The 16,334-nt window shown below is 45.9% G+C and overlaps 3 protein-coding genes across 3 annotated transcripts in view; 2 read left to right on the plus strand and 1 right to left on the minus strand.

Annotated features, from left to right (window-relative positions):
• LOC144116273 (uncharacterized) overlaps positions 1 to 16,334 on the plus strand; it is a 40,685-nt gene that overhangs the window by 17,852 nt on the left and 6,499 nt on the right. The gene's annotated exons all lie outside the window — the stretch shown is intronic.
• On the plus strand, positions 84 to 4,311 carry LOC144116272 (uncharacterized). Its single transcript, XM_077650990.1, has 2 exons — positions 84 to 3,701; positions 4,255 to 4,311. The coding sequence occupies exon 1, from the start codon at positions 192 to 194 to the stop codon at positions 2,916 to 2,918; it is 2,727 nt and encodes a 908-aa protein (XP_077507116.1). The 5' UTR covers positions 84 to 191; the 3' UTR covers positions 2,919 to 3,701; positions 4,255 to 4,311.
• Positions 6,009 to 15,005, minus strand: LOC144129138 (uncharacterized). Its single transcript, XM_077663076.1, has 10 exons — positions 14,949 to 15,005; positions 10,153 to 10,365; positions 9,528 to 9,561; positions 9,158 to 9,217; positions 8,630 to 8,764; positions 8,437 to 8,487; positions 8,307 to 8,372; positions 7,763 to 8,172; positions 7,139 to 7,534; positions 6,009 to 6,029 (listed from the first exon to the last, which is right to left on the minus strand). Exons 1-10 carry the CDS (start codon positions 15,003 to 15,005, stop codon positions 6,009 to 6,011), a joined length of 1,443 nt encoding a protein of 480 aa, XP_077519202.1.

Here is a 16,334-nt window from a genome sequence, read left to right on the forward strand (position 1 = left end):
CCCGGCAATTCACGCTCTCAGCGCCGTCGCGTCTCCGTTCACGTAGCGCGCTTGGCAGCCGCGAGGAGGCGCCACGTAAACAGGGTTTGTTTATCACCCGATGGCTCGCGTGATTTGGCCATTTGGGATTTGGCGACGTGCTTTGCTGCGTTGAAACATGTGCTTTTGCGACACGTCTCGCTCCGTCTGACATGGCGTACTGTTGCGTGCCTTTGTGCAAGTCGGATGAAAAAAAGAAGACTCGGGGACTATCGTTTCATGAATTTCCATCAGACTTGGCATTGAGGGAGAAGTGGATTGCTGCAGTTCGACGCGATGGTTGGAAACCGAACGACAGGTCGTGCTACACAAAGGTTTGCAGCCGGCACTTCAAGAAGGAAGATTTCATTGAAGGCAAAAGATGTCGACTGAAGAAAGGTAGTGTACCTTCCGTTTTTGATGACTTCTCTCATCATTTGCAATCGAAGGCAACACGAGACAGGAGCACAGCAAGCATAGAGAAACGAGCCCAGTTTACGTTTTCGCTGTCGACGAACGCTTCGGCCGCCACCGCATCAACCTCTGCCTTGCTACCGTCCGTAACTTCGGCCGAACCACCTACTGAGGAAGGTGCTCTAATGGACACAACACCTGTCAGTGAACCCGCGGACCACTCTTATGTGAAGAGTAATATGAGCAATCGAGGCGTCCAGGTCGACTGCAGAGCACCAACAAGTCTACTGACAACAGAAAGAGCGAAGTGGAAAAGAAAAGAGAAAGACCTAAGAAGCCAAATTTTGCGACTGACACAGACAGTTGATAAGTACAAGCAGCTGCTAAAGGAGCTTAAGGAGGGCTCGCTCGCTACGGATCTTTCTTACATACGGCAGAAAGCAACGGAAAATGAGTCTTCTGCTTTAATTTTGATTGATCAGGTGAGAAATTTTAGGAAGAAACGACCAACATGGTCTGAAGAAATGACCCGTAAATGTGTTGTGCTGAGACACCTTTCTACAAGAGCGTATGAATACATGCGGGGCCATGGAATTTTCAAACTACCTGGCAGAAAGGCACTGTCCGCATACATTGGAATACAGAACAGTGAAACAGGCTTCACAGAACTGGTTGAAGCTCGCCTCAAAGCAGAGCTTGAAAATCTCAAGGTGCCTCAGTCAAGAATGTGTTCCCTCATCATTGACGAGATGCGTATTAAAGAGAAGCTGCAGTACAATAAGCAACAAGACTGTTTTGTGGGGCAGGCAGACATGAGCTCGCCGAATGCTAGCAGTGACCTTGTGTTAGCGAACTCCTTTTTGTGTTTTGTGATCAGTGGACTTTCATCCTCGTACAGGATTCCTGTTGGTTACTTCTTTACAAAGGGTTTAACCGGTACCCCGCTTCATGCGCTTACGGTTTTCATAATGAAGAAAGTTGAGTCTTGCGGTTTTCATATTATCAAACTTTCCACTGACAACCACAAGGTAAATGTACAAGCCATGAGACTTCTAGGGAACGGCATCGTTACCTACAGAACTGACCATCCATGTGACCCGGATAGGCCACTGTTCATGAGCTTTGACCCCTGCCATATGCTAAAAAATGTGCGGTCTCAATTTTTGGCACACAACATCGGACCCAAAGGAGAAATTTCGGCGTCATATCTGAAAGATGTGTATGAGCTCCAAAAGAATTTGATTGTGAAGCCGGTGCGTTACCTCAGTCGGAAACATGTTTTTCCTAATAACATAGAAAAAATGAACGTGGTGAGGGCTATTCAACTCATATCTCCTGCGGTAACGGCTGTTTTGCAACATCTTCAGGAACAAGCTGGTCACACTTGTCATATTTCATTCGCAAGTGCAGGCCCGACCATCACTTTTATGGAGAACTTCTATCGCTGGTTTGTTCTCCACGACACCAGTAATACAGTTCAACATCTGCGCCAGAGGTTCCCATATGTTAAGCAGTACGACACCACAGAAGATGCCCGGCTTGAGTGGCTAGAGGTCACAATGCCAATGTATCTGCATGAACTGAAAACAAGGTGCACCCATCCTCGTGAGTTTCTGACAAAGGAGACATACGAGGCATTCTTGACCACTACGTACAGCACTGTGGCTTGCATAAAACACCTGTTGAGGGCTGAAAAATTTGCATTTGTATTGACACGGAAGTTCAACAATGACCCGATAGAGTCTCTATTTGGAACACTGAGAAGGTCAGCTGGGTGCGGTGATGCACTAGATGTTCGTGCTGCCCTTTCAGGGCTTCAGAAAGTGCTGAAAATTGGAATAGCTGCATCCAATCCACTTTCGAATGTGGCACACAGTGAGCCGGCCGTCATGTCAATAACTGTATCACCTGAGAAGCCAGAAACATCTGTTAAACCTCATTCGCAACTGGGAAGAGCTGCTCTGAATGTTCTTCAAAGACTCAACACTACTGTTTTGCCTGTATACATGCTTTCCCTGCAGATATCTGCGACCGTATATGTTGGTGGCTATATTGTCCGCGTCATCAGTGAGCAGATAAACTGCGAGAACTGTGTGGCAATCGCATCCAAGCCACTAACAAACCAGCCATTGCAGACGTTCACTCGCAGCCAGGACCGTGGGGGACTTTTATATCCCTCTGACCAGCTGCTTTTTGTCCTGGACATCTTGCGTGTTTTCTCTGAGCAAGCCCTGAAGGAAAATCCAGCTCTTCCGAGACCCATGACTAGCTTGGTGGCACACGCTGTTCCAGCTCTGTGTGCCTCAAAGTTGTTGCAATGTAAAGAGAATGACATGATGCACCGACAGAAGCTGATGGAACTTATTGCAGTGCGTTTTGTGAGGCCTCTCCTTGCAAACTATGCATTTAGCATCACAGACAAGCACGATGCTTACAAGTACTTTGCTCAAAAGCCACTTTCAAGAAAGAGTCTAAAACTGCGATAAGCAGTGTAACACCTTCAGGTGCTCTTTGCACATTTGTGCACATAAAGTTAAAAAGCGAAAGCAATTTGAAAATAAACATCCCTTGTATGTATTTCATTAAACTTGAAGCACTTCTGATTGGATTTATTCTGCAGATTTGAATAAGTGTCGCACTTTTCATTGTTTTTCAGGTATGCCACTGACGAAGTCGGAAAAGCTCTTTCTTAACACACTATATGTTGCATGGTGGACTTTTTCATATTGACTTGATTCTAGAAGGTCCTTGCATGGCGTTCGGATTCTGTAAACTTGACACTTCACTGAATAGAGTCTGTTGAGGTGATTTAAAGCATGGTGTGTGCATTCTTCCAACCCAACATCGCTTAGTGAATTGAGTATTCTTAGTTTGTTCTGCTGCTGTGCGCGTTGCGCTATCCTGCTTAGGTGGAGGCACCTGGCGGCAATGCGTTGTACTATCGCCGACGGCGGCGGGCTATTGTCCTGCGCTCTTTCGCCGGGCACTGAAGGTATAGAGGAGGCGCTGCCCCAACCGAGCCGAACCTAGGTATTCTTCAGCAGCCGTGGGGAAAGATGGCGGAGCCTCGCGGGTTCAGCTCGGTTTTTGATACGGCTGGGTTCCCCTGCTCAGTGTTGACTGCTGTCTGCGAGACCCTTCTAAGAAAACTTAAGCAAGGAACACGAAGAAACTACGGAGAGGTTCGTTGCAGGTCACAGAAGCCGTTGGTGGTGCCTTACTTGCACAAAACTGCTCACAACTTGAAGAAAGTGGCCAACAGGCATGGGGTGAGTGTCGTTTTTTCCGCCCCCAACAAGCTGAAAAAGCTGTGCCCCCGTATTTGCAGCCCAAGAAAGCGGGGTTGCCAGATAAGGCACGACTCTCCATTCATCATGTGTTCCGCAGGAGTGGTCTATGCTATCCCCTTAACGTGTGGGAAGACCTATGTTGGCCAGACTGGGCGCTGCATCAACGACCGCTTGGGGAATATGCCCGAAATTTATCAGATTTAAAGGATAAATATGCACATTTGGTAGGGCATATTATGGGTTGCGACGGATGCGAGGCACGATTGAGTCAGACTAAGATTCTTGGCAAAAGCACAGATAAGAAGGCACGTGAATGTCTGGAGGCTTTTTACATAAGGAAACTTGGCAATAGGTGTGTCAGCACCCCATCTGTTTCACTTTTTTCGTCCGAGTTCGAATTTTTAGATGCCGCCCTTAAATAATCTTTGTTAACTTTTTTGTTTTTGTTTTGGTTACCGCTTGCTCATGTGTGCTCGCTGTGATGGTCGCTTAGATTTCTTTACCTTTCCTGCCCTCCTCCTTCTTTTTTCAGTGAAACGTCGCCATATAAAGGCGCTGCCTGGTTTCAATAAAATTAGTTGTGAGTTAGCGCTTTGTGTCTCGTCCTTGTCTTTTCGTGGTTTGCATGCTCTGGCGCTATTTTCTTCAAATCAAAAAAAACGCAGTGACACACTCGGCACCGGTGATAGAGAAATGCGCAGAATATAATCAACCCCTATATATAGCCTTCATTGATTACGAGAAAGCATTCGACCCAGTGGAAACATCTGCAGTCATACAGGCATAGCGTAATCAGGGTGTAGATGAGCCTTATGTCAGAATACCGGAAGATATATATATGAACTGCACAGCTACCATGGTCCTCCATAAAGTCAGCAATAAAATTCCAATAAGGAAGGGCGTCAGGCAAGGAGACACGATCTCGCCAATGCTGTTCACCGCCTGTTTACAGGAGGTATTCCGAGGCCTGAATTAGGAACAGTTGGGGATAAGAGTTAATGGAGAGTACCTAAATAATCTCAGATTCGCTGATGACATTGCCTTGCTGGGTCAGTCAGGAGATTAACTGCAAATTATGATCAATGGGTTAGACAGGCAGAGCAGTACGGTGGGTCTAAATATTAACATGCAGAAAACCAAAGTAAGGGTTAACAGTCTAGCAAGGGAACAGCAGTTCACAACTGGCAACGATGTGCTGGAAGTGACAGCTGATCCGGATCATGAGAGGGAAATAACTAGAAAGATAAGAATGGGGTGACGCGCATATGGCATGTTCTCTCAGATAATGAACGGCAGTTTACCAATTTCCCTCAGGAGAAAAGTGTACAACAGCTGTATCTTACCGGTACTCACCTACGGGGCAGAAACGTGGAGGCTAACGAAAAGAGTTCAGCTTAAGTTAAGGACAACGGAGCGAGCCATGGAAAGAAAAATGATAGATGTAACGTTAAGAGACCGGAAGCGGGCAGAGTGGGTGAGGGAACAAACGCGTGTTAATGACATACTAGTCGAAATCAAGAGGAAGAAATGGGCTTGGGCGGGGCATGTACTGCGAAGGCAAGATAACCGCTGGTACTTAAGAGTAACGGAGCGTACTCCAAGAGATAGTAAGCGTAGCAGGGGGCGGCAGAAGCTTAGGTGGGAGGATGAGATTAAGAAGTTTGCAGTCAAAGGGTGGATGCAGCTGGCAAAGGACAGGGTTAATTGGAGAGACATGGGAGAGGCCTTTGCACTGCAGTGGGTGTAGTAAGGTTGATGATGATGACATCTAATACAATGCACAAGATGTCAACTTGTTTTTCAAGCTGTACTACAAACTCTCATAACTCAATACTCAAAATTGTGAAACAAATAGGAGAAAGGAATTGAGAGGGACACAGAATTGCAAAATTCTCAGCGGGCACTAATATGTCCAAGGGTCTTCCAAACGCACATTTTGATTATATCATTACAAAAACTTCTTTTTGGCATAACAGGCACAGAGAAACAAAGTTGCTATTTCTGAGGCTTTCAAAAGGTGTGAGAAAGGTTTGCAGTTGTTTTAGGTCTCCAACTTGGCATCATTTTACATTGCTGGTTGCCACCTGTTTACCAACACTCCTGCTGCCACATTTTACAGTAGTTCTGATCTCAGCCATGCACTGGTTTTCCTTGCACAAATATATATGAAGCCTTGTTTTCAGGTATACTTTGAGAAGTTTGTTTGCAATGTTATGACAGTCTGGAAAACCGTTCACCTGGGTTATACTTTTCAGCACACACGCCTCAAGCTGAGAAAGTGTAAGCTCATTCTGGAGAACTTTTGCACTGTTCACACGGAAAAGGTTTTCAGCACTTTCCAAAAATTGAACAACAGCTGGTGAAGGCAAAGCAAGTCGTATTTTCTCTGTATACGACTTAAGCTGAGTAAGTGTGTTGGCCTCCTTGCATGTTATAGCTTTCTGACATTCATCACAAATAGATATGTTTTTTTGGACATTGCTCACAATGTGACCAGCAAGGTACTCAAAAGACTCTTGCTCAAGGGTACTTAATGCAAGTATGTCCTCAGGGAATGCAACGTTTGTGATGTCAACATTTTCTTTCTGTTTTGCTGGTAGGCTGCTCAGACCTATCAGCGAGTGCCCTGAGTCATGGTCATAGTTACCAGATTTGCTTGGCCTGAAGAACTGAGCCATCGTTGCCGCACGAATTGCACAGCGAAACTCGAGTGGCCTGGGGACGGGATTTTTTGACCGGAGAGTTGAAAACAGGTTTTATAGTGGGTCTTGACCGAATCGACTTAACATAACACAGACAAAACCTTTCTTATTAAGATAATAGTCTTGGAGTTCAAGGGCAACAGTACTAACTAAAATAATGACAGTTTGGACTGGCTTCCAGAAATGTTTTCCATCACCTATTTTAATGTTTGAGAACAAACAAATGACATCATTTAGGAATGAAACTGCCTCGGCATACTTCACCTGATCAAATTTGCTAATGGCAAGCTTTGTAGTTCTCGATGTCATAACCTTAAACCACTTAAAAACAGATTCAAAAAACCATGCAGTAGTCAGGGCCTCATCTGGCAGGGACCCTCTTTGAACCAGAAGGCGTAATGCTGCTGCGGTAGCATGGTTGAAGAGCGAAAATGCCAGACCAACTTTCATTTTTTCAAAATGACCGGGGTCCAGGCAAGAGGGCTTAAGGTGAGGTGTTATGTTGAGGTCAAGCTTAGAGTCGAGCTCGACAAGCCTTTCTACTTGAACTAGGTTTACCTCGCTTGACGTTCAGCTGTGTTTCCTAACTATAGATTCAGGCGAAAAAATTGACTGTCCACGAGTTAGGTGGTTGCGCAGATTTTTCAACAGATGGGCAACGTCTGCCATGAAGTAAGGCTGTCGGCTGCTGTCACATGGATGGGAACAAGATACTTTGCTGCGGCAGTGCCTGCCAACAACAATTCTAAATTCTTTCCACAGAGCTTGATTGCCACCTCCCATGTCGCATACTATTGCATCTATTTTGATCCCAATGCTCTCACATGATTTGATGATTTCGAGAATCACATGTTTCACAGTATTACTGCAAAAAGAGTTTGATGTTAAGTGGTATGCTACTGTCTGCTTCCAGCGTGTGGTCACTCCAGCAAGCATAAAAACAAGACCATGCATGGCCATAACGTTGTCTGGGAGGGTACCATTTGATAAAGGAATGGTTGGCTTCCCAATCACCGTTTCGGTTCCCTGGTCGTAGGCAATTCCCGGCGTAAGCTGCATTTCATCCAATATCAGGACGGCGTGCTTCTCATGGTCCTTCATGAGGTTCACCTGATAAAGAAGATACATGTAAATACTGTCACATTGCAAATTACTGCCTTCGTTGCTATAAAACAAAATATCTCCAGTAAAAAAACCACATCAGCCAATGAATGTATTGCGAACTTCCTCCCAAAGAATTAACAGTGTTAGTAGTTAGCTTTAACATCCGCTTGGGCTCTTGTTGCCAAAGCACGCATGTTCAGCAAGGAAAAGATCTGTTATGCCAGACATACTCACTTTTACAGAAAGAGATGGCAGAATTTCATGAAGTATTCCAGGCAAAAATTTCAAATCTTCAAGGTGTCTGTGCAGAGTGCGTTCGGACGGAAGTGGTGTCCCAATTTCTCGGACGACGTTATAACCCCAAGATCCACAAGACAGCCTGATTTTCAATCCCTTTTCAATGGTAGAAGCCGACCATGGTGTGCCGCGCATTGTATATCTTTCCATGGATTTAAGCTGGCCATTTGCTAAAAAATGACAGGTCCGTCTCTTCAGGGCGCTTTTTTCTTGAAGTGCAGCATTCTTTTGTCGCTGACAGATGGACAGTTTCCGTTTGTGGCTTTTCAGCTCATCCTCTAGCTCAGCAATTCTTTTGTGCAAGGCAGCCTCATCTGCTGCACAAAAGGCCTCTTTTGATGAGCTCTCTAGTTGAAACAAAGACAAAAAGTGCATCATGAAAGATGAGCTATGGTATCATGTGTGTATTCATGAAGAAATGGAAAGCTCCCAAGTTTTAATTTAGAGAATCCCATTTAGATTCACAGCAAGAAATCGTCACCGTCAACATCAGTTACAGTTGCAGGAAGAGCCTCGTAACTAGTAGACGTGCTAGGAGTTTGTATACCTGCGTATAATGCAGAAAGATCAAGACAAGAGAAGAAAACCCTGATGAATTAAAGCATCCTTACCTTGCAACAAGTTCTGCAGCAAAGGGCAAGTGAAGTCAACATCTGAGCAGCCTATACAGAAGAAGAGGGAATATCACAAAATAGCTGTGCACTCCAGCACAATACAGCATTAATGAATAGCACCAGATAAACACTCACTTTGCAACGAGCTCTGCAACAGAGGGCTAGTGCTGTCAGCATCCGAGCAGCGTACACAAGAAAAGATTGTATATCGTGAAATAGCAGTTTACTCCACCAATATACAGCGTTGATGAATGGCACTCGATAGCGGACGCATCTTGCAATGAGCTTTGCAGTGAAATGCTAGTGGGGTCAGCATCCATGCAGCCTGCACAGGAAAAGACATCATAAAACGACTGCTCTTCACCAGAAGAAACAGTTTTTATAAATGGTAGTTGCTCGAGAGATCTTCACTTTCAATGCAGTGCGCAGCTGCACACAGGAGCTCAAGGCCAGCAGGTACCAAAGAAGGCTATGTGCCTGTAAACATATTGCATGACTGTTGGGTACAAAAAAAACAGCTAAAACAGAAAACGAACGAAACCCCTCATGAGTGAATTTTGTGGATGAAAGTTACCTTGCCATTGTGGTATGCTGTAAGCAGGACCAGCTTTCAAACAGGCTGCAAAAAGTAATAATGAACACCATACACCCGCAATGAGCTTTGTACCTTATCACGTGCAGCGTGGTGATTGACATCACACAGCAAGTACTCACTCACCAGCAACGCTATTGTCTTGTGGCGATTCAAAAGGTGTGCTGCAAGACGGCACAGCAGAACCTGCACGAAAGGGGAAAGGGGGCGGTGAAATCTATAGCTGACTTGGTACATGCATAACTTCATACATAAAATAGGTATGTATTCTCTGTACTTCTGGCTGGGACCAGAAATGCCTAAAATTTAGCGAGTACATACTGCTGTTTAACATCAGCATCCTCACCGTGTTTTCTTCGCAAAGAAATCTGCAGTGTGACATTAATGTCAATCAAATTCCAGGCGTAATCTTACGTTTGGCAGGTAGCTTCCTCGGCTTAGGCTGCTTCCGATGGATTAAGAGCGATGGGGCGGCACTAAGTTTCAATTTTTTTGCCCCGCAGCTCTTGAGAATCAGCCGTGAAGTGGTCCTGTTGAAAAGTGAAATCAGAAAACAAGGCCCCTATCAAACCGTGTTCCATCAAGTATAAGCACTAATTCATACACTTTCAGAGAAAGTTAACGTCGTTCCCTACACCGCCGGAATGCGACCTTGATTCTGAATCGATACGAGATAGGCGATTAGAATTGTTATCAACACTTTCTACCAATTTTGATATAGTTACAATTCATCGAAACGTTTTTGCTTTGAGTATGGCTGATAGCGACAGGAAAGGGGTTCAATTTTTTTTCTTTTAGGGCACGGAGTCGCCCAAATATGCTCAACATTACGCAAAAAATTAAGCGCCCCTTTTTGCCAAAGTACCGTCACAGCTTCGTTATCTACGGCGATACATTCTAAAGATGCAGTTACCGCACATTCAGACCAAAAGCAACGTTTTCGAGTCTATGACTGAATCGATAAAAATCACGGAGTTTTCGGCACAACGTCATTGCGATCGGTCAAGAAAGTTGAACGCAGCGCAGATATAAGGCATTTAGCAGGGGGAAAGGCTAACGAATCAGCGCAGAGTATATCACGGCCAATAAGATATGTGATGAGCGAGAAATCACTCGCTTACCTCACAAAGCCGCGACCACTGCGTTGGGATCAAATCAGCCCGGCCGATTCTTTGCAGCCATATCTTCCGCCGCGCCGCATCTCGATTCGCGGATGGAATCCTGAAGAGACGCTTGCCGTCATTTTCACGTGTGCGGCACCCAAAAGCGCAGCAACACGGCGCTGTGGAAAACGCAGTCCAAGCGAGGCGCAAAACGTGCAAAAACGAGCAAAACTTGGTCTTTAGGGCTCAAAAACGTGCTCCTCGCATGCTTCTCCCGCTCTGTATGGCTTTGGTTTTTCAGCAGCGCAGGGGACAAAGGACGTGACAAGTGCACAGACACAGCGCTGAACTTACAACTGGTTTATTGAGGTGATTTTCACTACTTAAATACAGTGGCAACCGATCTCAAATGAAAAGACAGATACACAAAACAGATTGACGAAAATGACAATTCCTGAGCACAGGTCTACATTGGCACAAGACCAGCTGCGCACGTTTTTCTATTCTCATCAAGGAAACGTAGTTCTTTATCAGACAGAGCTATTGAGGCAACGCTTACGCATTCATCTTTGAATTTATGGATTTCATGAGCTTCAGTGATTTCACGACTGATTTTTGTTCTATTATCTGACAGCACTCTTCACTGAGTGAAAACAGGATAACACGGCAGTTTTTTATTTTTTCTTTCCTCTGTGCAGTCTCTGCAATGAATGCCAAAGTGACGGGAAGCGGTGCCGCTCACGTTGTTGTGTTCCCGCAACCGGTCGTTGAGGCAACGACCAGTTTGCCCCGTGTAGTGCTTGCCACATGTAAGCGGAAACCTGTACACAACATTGCTGCTACATGGTACAAAACCTTTTTGGTGTTTCTTATCGCAGCCAACCATCCTTTCATTGCTGCTGTTTACAATATGGCAGAGTTTGGAGAGCTTATCGGCCGCGGAAAAAACAACGTTTACATCGGCACGCGCTCCCACCCTTTTCAGATTGTGTGAAATGCGGTGTAGATAAGGAATAACCACATACTTTCTTTTTTCTTCCTTGGGCTTTTCAGTGGAATCTCTGCGGCCTGAATTAATGATTTCTCTTAACAGGCTCTCTGATATTGCAATCAGAAGGTCGGGAGGGTATCCTGTTGCTTGTATTTTGATTTTGATAGCTGATTTTGACACCTGATTTTGATAGCTGCCTTGCATCGCATGATGGCATGATTTTTCTAGGGCATTTCTTAAACACAACATTGCGATGCCGCGCTTTACAAGCTTAGAATGTGCAGAAGCGAAAGGCGTGAGGGGCTTCTGGCATCGTGGCTCGTAACGCCAGCACACATGGCTATTGTTGAGGCACATGGCAAGATCTAAAAAACGTAACTTTCCTTCAGAAGGCGTTTCATGCTCAAAACAAGAGGGTCAAGACAGGTGTGAAAAATTGATAAAACTTTCGAGACCGAGGCCTCTGCGTCAGTAACTGCACATGTCATCAAAACTAAAAAATCATCTACAAACCTAAAAACACGAGCCACGCTTTCGTCTTGTTGACTATCAAGGAGCCTGTCATGGTGCGCGAGATAAATGTCGCTCAGTATCGGAGCTATGCATGAACCAATGCAGACGCCATTGCTCTGGAGGTAAACAGATTCATTCCAGGTGGAAAATGTCGAGTTAAGGTAAAAAGTGAGGAGTTCCAAGAAGTTGCTATTGCTGATGCCTGCAGAATTCTGGAAAGCTACCACACCAAAGGAATCAATGCATTCTTCAACGCTTGCCAGGAGTTTCTTTTGCGGAAGGGAATAATATAAATCTTTTATATCGATAGAGCAGGCCGAAAAGCCTTTCCCTGGGTTTTCTTGCAAGAAAGCGATTACTTGGTTAGAACTCTTCACCTGAAAAGGGTCGTCAATGGTTAAGAGTTTCAGCTTGTCTTGCAAAAATAACGCGACAGACTTTGCCATGTGCCATCCTCGGTGACTATTGCTCGAAGTGGGCAGTCCAGCTTGTGAGTTTTGGCTGTGAAGAATATCTTTAAGCAGGACCCCTTGCTTTTCTCTATACACTTGGCTAGGGATTCCAAATTCATTTGTGCACACATTTTCCGTGCTCGGGCTTTCACTTTACTTAGAGCGACATCGCTTCTCTGCCGGAAAGTTGAACTGATAGCATTTTCTGCTTTCGATAAGTAGAGCGCTTTTGGCATCACAGCAAAACCTCCCTCTTTATCAGCCTGTAATAGGGTCAGCGAGTTGTTCTTTAAAAACGAAACGCTGAATTTGATTGGAATTCTACACCTGGCAGGTTTACACTTTGTCAAAATGTCCACTCCATCCGAAACACATCGGTCCACTTCAGGAGCCGCTGCTAGGCTGGAAACTTGTCTCACCATCGCAAGAAGTTCCGGTCCCGAACGCCTGGGTTCCACGGCGAACTTTGGTCCTCGTCTAAGGACGTGTTGTACTTGTTCCGGCAAGGACACTTCACCGTAGGTGTGGACCGGACTGAAGCTTTCCTGATGCGTCTTCTTAGTGATGGCTCGAAGCTGCGGCAGCGCGCATTGCATGGCACCGCGGGTGAGGAGGAAGCAACCAAACAATCAAGAAAAAAGCGCGCGAATGCACGTGACGGCGTTCGGCCAATGGGAGGGCTGAAAGAGTAGGGGACGCGCAAGGGAGAGGGGAGCGGCTTTCTTCAAAGGTTGGCGCTACTTTTAGTCCATTGAGGGGCTTTAGGGGACACCTTAGTCACACTTTCAGGTACGCCGCGGTTGTGAGAGAGAGAGAGATGTGGGCTGCACACATTAGCGCTGACAACATTCTGGCAGGCACGCCGCTCTGCAGCAACAGGCCGCAGCATTCATTGGGTGACCAACCTTTTGCGATCAACCATTATTTTAACCGCCACCTGCTAGGTTGGCAGAGTGGGCGCTCAGCCTATCCAGTGTACGGAACGCGAACGTTAAGACGCCAAGCCACGTCTACATGCCGAATACACCACAGCTTTCGCCCTCTAACCAGGTTTAGCAGTAGTTGAACCGCAGCTATTTTTTATTTTTTCATTCAATGGGAAAGCATTATATGCCTCATGCGAACGAAAAGCCATCACCGGAAGTTCCCCGCAAACCGTGACCGCACAGGAAGTGGTATCCCACACAAGACCCCAGAAGAGAGAGTAAATAGATGTGACAGGAATCACTGAAAGATACGTGGCCGAAGGAAAAAAAATGAGACTGAAGATTGGTTTTTGGAGAAAGATGAAAAGAAAGGTGCCGTAGTGGAGGGCCCCAATAATTTCGACCACCCGGGGATCTTTAACAGCTCTGAGGCACCTTTGTTTTTCGGCTCCACCAAAACGCTGCCGCCGCTGTCGAGTTCGAACCCAGGTACTCCGGACCAGTAGCCAAGCGCCCTATCCACTGAGCGACCGCTTAGCCGCCGAAGCGAGGATGGTGGTTTCAGCAACACATACCCCAGGTGAAGTTGAAATCCCAGCGACGGCGTCACATGGTTGACCTCAACGTGGTGGCAGCATTCCAGACTGCATTCGCACCAAAATTTCAAGCTGTTCGTCATGTACCATTCCTGGCGGTGTCATAGCATTTCTCTTTGCCTATAGCTTACATGTTTTAGTCAAGTTGAAGGCTAGCTTGCAACAGAGGTTCGAACCGATGACATATGCACCTTGAGTTGCATGCTTTCTGAGACCTTAGTTGTCCACGGAGACATGGAGATGTGAGAGTTGCCCCATTTCCTTACCTCAAAAACGAATTTTCCGCCGCTGTAGCTGAGTGGTTATGGCGCTCGGCTGCTGGCTCGAAAGACATGGGTTCGATCCCGGCCGCGGCGGTCGAATTTCGATGGAGGCGAAATTCTAGAGGCCCGTGTACTGTGCAATGTCAGTGCACGTTAAAGAACCCCAGATGGTCGAAATTTCCGGAGCCCTTCACTACGGCGTCTCTCATAGCCTTAGTCGCTTTGGGACGTTAAACTCCCACAAAGCAAATCAAACCAATCAAAAACGAATTTTTGTGCTAAACTGTGATGCAACTCGTAGTGTGTCGCAAGTAAATATTGGATATAACGAATTGTCATAGTATGTCGTAAATGGAAATTTCCGAAGTGGTGTAGTAGTCAAACTCAGCAGCAGTAACAAACACTGTGCTTTCGCATTTCTCCGCTGAAGCAGACTTCAGTGCCTTCTTAATTTTTATATTGCACTTTAGCAGGCAATTTTGCACATTACACACGCTAAAACCGCACTGAGAGTCTTTATTTTTTCACTCATCGACTGAGTTTTATGCACAATATAGAGAAACGGCCTTTGTTCGTAGTCGAAGAAGGGGAACATTACGCAGTTGTTTTGAAATTTTAGTTTGCCTATGTGCGCGTCATAAGCGCAAGTTGTCACGGTTTTCGCTGCCCAGAATTCAGTTTAACAAGGTGCTTCTCGTGGATATCAACGTTCTAGTGCTAATTGAGCCTTTAATAATGTGCACGCAGGGCTTAAAGTCTGGCTCCATCGGAGGTGGCGGTCTCAAGTGATTCAAGCACAGGTGGAGAGTGTAATAAAGGGAGAGAGAGAAAGCAGCTGGTACAGTAGAATCTCGATAGTACGAATTCTGCAGGACCCTGAAAAATATTCGTATCATCCCAAATTCGTATGATCCAAAACAAGCCAAGTTTAACACGGAAATGGAACAAAGTTTATTAGCTCAATTACTTTCGGCCGAAAAAGTCAGTAATGCTTGTTTGCAATTTTTGGGCTCGATTTCACCAATCAGCCCAGCCTGAAAAGAATAAAACCGTGCCGCAGTTTCGTCGCTCACGCTGGCGGAGCTGACGGTGCGGTGCAGGACGTGAAGGGCGTTGAGGGTTTCTGCCATTGATGGTAGCGGTTCGGCCTCTCCATCCCTGTGTGATGAAGATTGTTCATTTTTTTCGCTAATTAAATCCTCAATGGTTCGCAAGTTGCAACGTTGTCATCCGCAGTGACAAATTAAAACGCAGAAGCTTGAACGTCCAGTGTCTCCCAACCTTCAATAGCAAAATCGTCGCTGGTCTCTTCGGCAATCGGAGTTGCTACCAGTGCAGTCGTGAATCCACACTTGCGGAAGCAGTTCGCGATTGTTTGCGTAGTCACACTGTCCCAAGACATCGCCAGAAAACGAATCAACCTAAAGATCCTGTTCAACCTAAAGAAGATGTCTGCCATGCTGCTGGGCGAGGTGATGAACGACTATCACGCGAAGACCGGTAGTGCTACGGCAGCTGCCCCTCTACGCTGGCTGAATTCATGGTTCCTCGCTCTGGGGCGGCCTCATCCTCAAGCTGGTCATCCGGGACCACTCCCTGGCGTGGCGGGTGGTTGGATGGCTCTCGCAGCGCTGTACCCACGGCACCCTATTATGCTATGCTGCAGTCTGAACCTACTGCCCCACTGTGACTGCCATCTGCAGGACCCTCAAGATCTGGGTATGTCAGTGCGAAATGAGAGGACTGCAGACATCAAATATTTAGTACCATGTTTTATTCTCGTAATAATGTGAAAGACTTTACTTTGAAACACGGATCACCATGTGGTTCAGTAGAACCTTTTCATAAGTTTTTTTTTTTTAAATGCGACGCGAAGACTTATTCTCCGGAAAAATGTGTGATCCAAAACTAGTATTTTGGTTTTGAAAATGACTTCAAGAACAAGGGAAGGCAACAGTCACTGAAACCCCAAATGTTTGGACAGTTGTTTGAACAGGAAACATACGAACTAGGTTCTTCTGCACTATTTGCGTACAACCAGTAAAGATTTTATAATTGAACTTCTTCTCTTATGCTGTTTCACGTTCGTTTTCTGCATTGTGGCAGACACGCCGCACTGCAGCAGTAGGCTGCAGAGTTCATTTGGGGACGAACCTCTTGTGATCAACCAATAATTTAACTGCCACCTGCTAGGCTGGCAGAGTGGGCGCACTGCGTATCCGGTGTGCGGAACGCGCTCAACGTTAAGACGCCAAGCCACGTCTTCTTGCCCGATACACCAGAGCTTTCGCTCTAACCAGGTTTAGCAGTAGTTGAACCGCAGCTAATTTTTTTTTTTCATTGAGTGGGAAAGCATTACATTCCTCGTGCGAACGAAAAGCCGTCACCGGAAGTTCCCCGCAAACCGTGACCGCAAAATGTGTCCACAGGGAGTGGTACCCCACACAAGACCTCGGAAG

Source organism: Amblyomma americanum, chromosome 1, assembly GCF_052857255.1.
Source record: "Amblyomma americanum isolate KBUSLIRL-KWMA chromosome 1, ASM5285725v1, whole genome shotgun sequence".
NCBI classification, from domain to species: Eukaryota; Metazoa; Arthropoda; class Arachnida; order Ixodida; family Ixodidae; genus Amblyomma; species Amblyomma americanum.

Coding starts and splice junctions, on each gene's coding strand:
- LOC144116272 (XM_077650990.1), top strand. CDS start 192: ATGGCGTACTGTTGCGTGCCTTTGTGCAAGTCGGATGAAAAAAAGAAG.
- LOC144129138 (XM_077663076.1), bottom strand. CDS start 15,005: ATGGCAGAAACCCTCAACGCCCTTCACGTCCTGCACCGCACCGTCAGC. Junction 8,488..8,629: donor GATATACAATCTTTTCTTGT/GTACGCTGCTCG, acceptor TCTTCTGTATAG/GCTGCTCAGATGTTGACTTC. Junction 6,030..7,138: donor GCAGGCACTGCCGCAGCAAA/GTATCTTGTTCC, acceptor CCGTGTGAACAG/TGCAAAAGTTCTCCAGAATG.